General features: G+C 40.5%; 1 protein-coding gene across 3 annotated transcripts; it reads right to left on the reverse strand.

The window, feature by feature from the left end:
• Positions 1–253: 253 nt before the first annotated feature.
• Positions 254–5,637, reverse strand: LOC127848336 (uncharacterized). Of its 3 annotated transcripts, none has more exons than XM_052380729.1 (3): positions 4,537–5,637; positions 2,182–3,148; positions 254–602 (listed from the first exon to the last, which is right to left on the reverse strand). In XM_052380729.1, the coding sequence occupies exons 1-2, from the start codon at positions 4,631–4,633 to the stop codon at positions 2,205–2,207; spliced, it is 1,041 nt and encodes a 346-aa protein (XP_052236689.1). In that variant the 5' UTR covers positions 4,634–5,637; the 3' UTR covers positions 254–602; positions 2,182–2,204. The 3 variants fall into 3 exon arrangements, with proteins under 3 accessions (XP_052236689.1, XP_052236688.1, XP_052236687.1); XM_052380728.1 differs by having other exon boundaries at positions 254–647; XM_052380727.1 differs by having other exon boundaries at positions 254–3,148; positions 4,537–5,122; positions 5,546–5,564.
• Between the last annotated feature and the right edge of the window lie 2,035 nt (positions 5,638–7,672).

Raw genomic sequence — 7,672 nt, forward strand, 5'->3', positions numbered from 1 at the left:
TTTTTCTCACTTCATATCACACGATGAATACCATTTTGTCGAACAATATTTGACTGTGGTTATAAGGTATTATTCATATTTCAGGCATTTTCCTAGGATTTTGGGTCAGGCACAGCAACAAGACAGCGCAGGAGGCTGTTTGTGCGGAACGGGGAGGAGGGGGGGGGGGGGGCGCCCCTTTCGCGTGTCGATTAAAACATGTTCTAAATCAAAATATTTAACTGCTTTGGAGCTATTAAAACACAACAATGTCCCTTTTTATTATTTATTTATTTGTCCTCAACTTAATTAATTAAAGTCATATATTATAATATCGAATAACAAGAAAAACAACAGTGAGCATTAGAACTTAAAAACTGATTGGAAAATTAAACATCTAAAATACAGTTACATTATTTACCACAAGTTTACAGATGTTAACTTAACAAAACAATTGTTTTCCGAGGCCTCTCCTGGCGCCAGACATCCATCATTCTTCCGAAGTCGAATGGCTGAAAGTCTGGTCATTCAATGATAACCATTATCAGAGAATTAAGAACAGCAGACTTAAGAACGAGATTCAGTGTTTACCCTATTAATTGTACTGAAGCCTCTCTCGCAGTCTGAAATGTTTACCCTATTAATTGTACTGAAGCCTCTCTCGCAGTCTGAAATACACACCATTTGTAAAATTACTCTTAAATCATATCTTTTAAATCGCTTTGATTTAAATACAAATAGATATTTAAGCAAGAAAGCTAATATGATGACTGTGTACATGAGGTACACTCGAGCAAGAAACGTGTATTAATAAATATGATGTTGAAATTTATATAAATGCATTATTCTCTTTTGCGTTGCACCAGCAAGAGTATTCAAGCTACCACCAGGGTCGATTGGTTGCCATGTTCCTGATCTTCTTATTTTACATGACAGAATAAACGCTATGAAATATTCTATCTTTTACACATATCCCACATCTATAATGCCTTCCCAGCTCCCACAACGGATAGGGTGTAGTCCGCACAGGCTAATCTGGGACGAAACTTTCGCTTTAACTGGAATTTCGTGCAGAAGGGACTTTCTTTACCAAAGAAATTAACACAGACTCACCAATGATGAATTATTGTTACAAAAACTGCATTTTAAAAACTCTCTGATACGGAGTCGTGGTATTTAATGGAATTATTTTGGGGTTGAATTAATACACGATACTGTTGAATTGAAACTAATGCATTTGAAAGTATTGAAAAGCAATTATGATAGGTGGAATTAAAAACAAACCAGACCATAGTTTTGATATAAAGCAATGGGAACAATATCAATATCTGTTTTCTAAACTGCCTTTTGTATTTCAGCCATACACATTTTTTTAACTTCAGAACTGTATATTAAATGCTGTATGTTATTTCAGCAATACACACACATATACGTGATACAAGCATCTATACATTATTATCTTATAATTACTTTGTGTTGTTTATACCTGTGTAACATATGTGCGGTCACATATAATTTTGTAAAAAGAAAACACAATAATTAATTCAATAACGATGTTTAATGTGTTAACAGTTTTCGCATAAGGAATATTCCATATTGATTTTGTCTTTTCTCTCCTGGAGATTTACAAGCGTACCAGTGTTTTAACGTTTATATAAAGAACTGTTACTGTTTGATCACGAAAATTGCGTTTTCAGTTAAATAAATAAATAAATCATTATATATGGAGCACTGTCAGATTTATATTTTTTTCGATAATTCTAAGGTTATCATTGTGTTAATTATTATATTGGTTGTGATCTTTCTTGTTGTTCACATCGTGTCGAACGCGTGAATGCAATAACTACAGCAGGCCCTTATTTAACCTACATGCATATAATGGGTAGTGTGAAGTCGCCAAATCCAACGACAACTGTACTCTTAATATTTTGTAGACAATATAAATGAATATAATATTTCCCACGATAATACTGAATAAAGATGGGTTAACATCTTTAACCATTGCACGGACACAGCCTTACGTCTGCGTATACTTGGTATAATGACCATGGCTAAAGAGGACTTCGCGCGGGGGTCGCAGCAGGGGGAGAAGTCTCGAGCGTCAGTAAGAGCTAAGAGTTTCGCTTAACGTTGACGAGCCGTTTACAAACATATTAATAAAACACATGTATATGCAAATGATTCACGATATTTCGTCCTTACATATGGCCTATCTCGTCCAGTGTTCAGATGTGCATTTGTTGTATGATGGCGTCCCTCGTGTACTTGGTCACCGCAGGCCGCTCCGCTCGCTGTATCTCTACCACTCGCCGCAAGAAGTCCACCACCCTGTCCGTGCTCCTCAGGAACTGCGCCCTCTCTATGGCCAGCGCGTCCTGCAGCGTGAACAGCGCCGTCTGCACTTCCTGCTTTCGCTGCATCGCGCGCCTCTGGAGGTCCTGTCGGAGTTGGTAGGCAGCCTTTGCTCGATCGAAATAGAGGTCGGATCGGCGATTAAAATTGTCACTTGCTGTTCTAGAACAGTTCACTTTAAAATCAATATTATTTTTGAGATCACGTGTATTTTCTCCCAAACTGAGGTTGGCATATGTCCGCGCTGTAGGAGCCGCGCTATGCTGGCGACGCTGGCCAGGCAGATCCGGAATCTCCCGATGTTGGACAGCAGACACGCTTCGGAAAAGTGGATTGTGCTTCGCGTTCTTTTCCAATCCTAAGGAGCACACTTCCGGTTTTACATCGAGATCGTCGATCATCGTGTCTTTCTCGATACACTGAACGTCCCGGTACGCAGAGAACTTCACGGACGGTCTGGTCGCCCGTGTTATGATGCCCTGTTTTCTTGGAGACAACAACGCTTTCCGCTGGCCTCGGTTCGGATTGACTGCATCCTCACTCTTTGAGCATTTGGGTATGCCAGAGGTATGCTCGCTCGGAGGTCGCCAGTTGGGCGGCGCGATGTTACTTCCGCTCGACTGGGAGTCTCCTGAGGTATAGTTTAAAGGGTGGCTGTAGAAGTGGCCGCTCTTCTGACGGAACTTATGCGCCTCGTAGCGAATGGACTTCCGGGCGCTGTTACGCTGCGTGGTGATGTCACTCATCAGCTTATTCATCTTGGTCTGCACGACGCGGTTCCGGCGGTACGCCGTCTTCTCGTTAACGCTCCAAAACACTAGAATACGGGAAGGGAACAATACGTCAGAGTGAGTTACATCGTTCATGCTCCAAAACACTAAAATACGGGTAGGCAACAATACGTCAGAGTGAGTAACAGTTTTCACGCTCCAGAACACTAAAAACGGGAAAGGAATAATACGTCAGAGTGAGTTACGGCGTTCTTGCTCAAAAACACTAAAATACGGGAAGGGAACAATACGTAAGAGTGAGAAACAGCGTTCACGCTCCAAAACACTAAAATACGGGTAGGCAACAATACGTCAGAGCGAGTAACAGTTTTCACGCCCCAGAACACTTAAACACGTGAAAATAACAATACGTAAGAGTGAATTACAGTGTTCACAATCAAGAACACTTAAATACGGGAAGGGAATAATACGTCAGAGTGAGTTACAGCGTCCACGCTCCAAAACACTAAAATACGGACGGGAAGGAAACAATACGTCTGAGTGAGTTAGAGCGTTCACGCTCCAAAAAACTTACATACGGGAAGGGGGGAAGGAAACAATACGTCTGAGTGAGTTACAGCGTTCACGCTCCAAAACACTAAAATACGGGAAGGGAAGGAAACAATACGTCAGAGTGAGTTACAGCGTCCACGCTCCAAAACACTAAAATACGGGCGGGAAGGAAACAATACGTTTGAGTGAGTAACAGCGTTCACGCTCCAAAAAACTAACATATGGGAAGGGAAGGAAACAATACGTCTGAGTGAGTTACAGCGTTCACGCTCCAAAACACTAAAATACGGGAAGGGAAGAAAACAATACGTCTGAGTGAGTTACATCGTTCACGCTCGAAAACACTTACATACGGGAAGGGCAGGAAACAATACGTCAGAGTTAGTTACAGCGTTCACGCTCCAAACCACTAAAATGCGGGAAGGGAAGGAATCAATACGTCTGAGTGAGTTACAGCGTTCACGCTCCAGAACACGTAAGTATGGGAAGGGAACAATACGTAAAAGTGAGTTACAGCGTTCACGACCAACACCAATAAAACACAGGGAGGCAACTAAACGTAAGAGTACGTTACAACGTTCACGATCAAAGAAGGGAAGGGAACAATACGTCAGAGTGAGATACAGCGTTCACGCTCCAGAAAAACTTAAATACGGGACGCGAACAATATGTCAGAGTGATTAACAGCGTTCACGCTCCAAAACATTTAGATAAGGGAAGGGAAACAATACGTCAGAGCGGGGTACAGCGTTCACAGGGATTGCTTTAGTTGCAATATCAAGTTCGTGCTTCTATTGATTGACGCTGCCACTTGTCATGTACGACAACTCTTCAGAAACAGACTATGTGTACGAATGGAAGAAAGGAGAACCTTATGACTACGGTAAACATGTTTTATTATCATATCAATGTTAGCACTCACCTATCGGTCTGGGTAACTTTCTGTGCGCATGCTCTGTGGTGTCCCTTTTGACCGTCTGTCCGGGAGAGACGGGTTCTGTTTCCACACCCATCGGCATCACACCGTCTCCTGAGTACCGCAAGTTGTGATTCCAGCCACTGGTAAGTGTGTTAAGCTTAAACAAACTTCTTAAACAAAGTTACCCGTCGAGTAATCATCTGGAAACCGTGCATGGGTGATTAACGTCAGAACACATACAGCGTCAGAACACATCCTTATTTCTTTACAAGGAGCTGTAACACGACTTAAACTTTTAAGATTGTACAGAGTTACCTATCATGCCTCTTACAAACACGAGCACAGTGTTCTATCTATTGCTTCATATCCGCGATACTATATATAGTAAAGTTCTGTCAAACTACAGTGTTTAAACTTTCCCCTTGAAGCAATAGTAATTGACATGTATCCTTGTTTTACATTATCGATAATTTTAAGTTCCGGCACTCTTTAATTGCGCGTATTTGTTACCGTTCTATTTGTTCAGAAGACATGAGCGATCTCTGCGTCTCTTTTTGTTGACAGAACGTGCGAGTCCTTCGTCCAAATACTGAAGTATATTAATACAGCAATTTCGATCGGCAATTATTTCGATCTGTTATTACAGCGTATAAATTACTTTCCCTACGTTGTATAAACGTAATTAAAAATGCTATATCGCCTGATTTAGTATTATAATAAAATTATTTCCGCCTATTTGGAAATAACCAATTTGCTTGAATATCGACGATTAAAAGAACGCTTTAAGATTATTTGCTTCAATTTGCAAGGTTTTGTTATTTCAATAGATAACGTTTCACAAAATTTGAACGATATTCTATGGATTGTCCGCGGATATATTTGTCAACATTGTAATTTTGTCTGCGAGAACTATGCAGGCCGTACGCGCTTTGACGTGGCTTCACAAAAGACGCGCAGGAAATGATTGTTGAAATAAATTCCTATTCACATTATATATATACGTCCTTTGTACCCATGCAAGTAAACTGTAGCTTTTACTAATTACTACATCGCCACCGCAGAGTTATTGACGATTACAAACTAGGCCTGGAAGAATGAATTACGGGTCTATGAACGTCTCATATCATCGACGATCGAATTTTAATCTCCCACAATCATATTATGGCATGGCTAATGTATTGTACAAACAGCGATCCTCTTCTTGATCAAACACAACTGCGACATGCACATTTCTCCATTGTCGGGGGTTTCCTACGGCGGCATAAAGGGGACATAGGAAATATTTTATTTAACTATTTCTATGACGTGCGAACGTCATAACTATGGCGTGCGCACGTCACAGAAATAGTTAAAGAAAATATTTCCTATGTTAGATTATTTAACTACTTCTATGACGTGCGCACGTCATAGTTATGACGTGCGCACGTCAAGGCTTTGACGTGCGAACGTCATAACTATGGCGTGCGCACGTCATAGAAATAGTTAAATAACATATTGCCTTTGTTATATTATTTAACTACTTCTATGACTTGCGCACGTCATAGTTATAGCGTGCGCACGTCATAGCTATCGCGTGCGCACGTCATAGCTATCGCGTGAGCACGTCATAGCTTTCACGTGCGCACGTCATATCTATCGCGTGCGCACGTCATAGCTATGACGTGCGCACGTCATAGCTACGACGCGCACGTCATAGAGACTGTTAAATAAAATATTGCCTATGTCCCCTTTATGTTTCCTCAGTGTACGGTGTACCGTTATTGCATTCTGAACCGACTTTGTATTTGACACGAACGCTTTTAGTTGGCACTTAAAAAAATGAGCGCCTGTTAAATCAAAGACTTTGTTAAATTTACATGTATTGTTTACGACATTTAGGCCATCCATACATGTAAAACGAATTAAAAATACATTGCGCTAAAGAAAAACCTCATTCAACCACAGCACGTTTCCCACATTAATTGTTATAATATGACTCATCAACAATAGTTTAAACCTTTTTATTTTTGCTCGATTGAATCGAAAGCCTAAGGCTTATTTCCAGTGTAGAGAACCAGTACTTGTCCACTGTAGAGAGCCAGTACTTGGTATTTAGGTAGCATACCTGAAGAACGCCGCCCCAACAGCGAGGATCGAACCCATGACACCCCGGTCGCTTGACAGATTGACCGACACCATATCTGTACTTCTTTGAACCATCTTCCAATGTGCTTTATCTGGGTATCAGTACATCCACCCCGCTGACGATATCTACCTGTTGGCGATATCCGATGCGATATAAGTCCAAACCTTTGGTATCAGTACATCTAACCCGTTGGCGATATCCGATGCGATATGAGTCCAAACCCTGAGTGTCAGTACATTTACCCTGTTGGCGATATCCGATACGATATGAGTCCAAACCCTGGGTATGAGTACATCTACCCCGTTGGCGATATTCGATGCGATACAGGTCCAAGCCTTGGGTTATCAGTCCATCTACCCTGTTGACGATATCCGACGCGATATAGGTTCAAACCCCGTGTCAGTACAAAACAACGCATGTTAATGAACAGTTATAAAAATGCATGTTCTTTTATTCACAATCATCATTCGGAAAAAAAATTAAAGAGTTTGGAACGCTTTTCGTCAATAACGTGCATTACTGACATAGCATTCAAACTATAACTGGATTCAAAAAGCCTGCGTGGTACGTTAGCATTTGCTTTTTGAGGCCAGGGGTTCTCATCCTTTGATAGGCGAATTAAACAAATATTTTTCCCTTGATATAATTTAACTGTTCAAACTATTACTTGTTTTTTTTAATTCATTGAACAACATTAAAAACATCACAATCTCTTATCACGTCCATTTAAACATCACAATCTCTTATCACGTCCATTTAAACATCACAATCTCTTATCACGTCCATTTAAACATCACAATCTCTTATCACGTCCATTTAAACATCACAATCTCTTATCACGTCCATTTAAACATCACAATCTCTTATCACGTCCATTTAAACATCACAATCTCTTATCACGTCCATTTAATACCGAGTATTATCAAGAACAAGAACAAAACATAAGCACTTAAATCTAGCAGTTTCTGTTTTCCAGAGCGCTTGGATTCAAATAAAACATGAATATCAACTTGA

This window comes from Dreissena polymorpha, chromosome 10 (assembly GCF_020536995.1).
Source record: "Dreissena polymorpha isolate Duluth1 chromosome 10, UMN_Dpol_1.0, whole genome shotgun sequence".
In the NCBI taxonomy this organism is placed as follows: Eukaryota; Metazoa; Mollusca; class Bivalvia; order Myida; family Dreissenidae; genus Dreissena; species Dreissena polymorpha.

What these genes read in the sequence shown, in the direction of transcription:
- LOC127848336 (XM_052380729.1), bottom strand. Translation starts at nt 4,633, where the DNA reads ATGCCGATGGGTGTGGAAACAGAACCCGTCTCTCCCGGACAGACGGTC. An exon ending in AAAGTTACCCAGACCGATAG is followed by an intron (nt 3,149 to 4,536) that starts GTGAGTGCTAAC and finishes CCCGTATTCTAG; the next exon opens with TGTTTTGGAGCGTTAACGAG.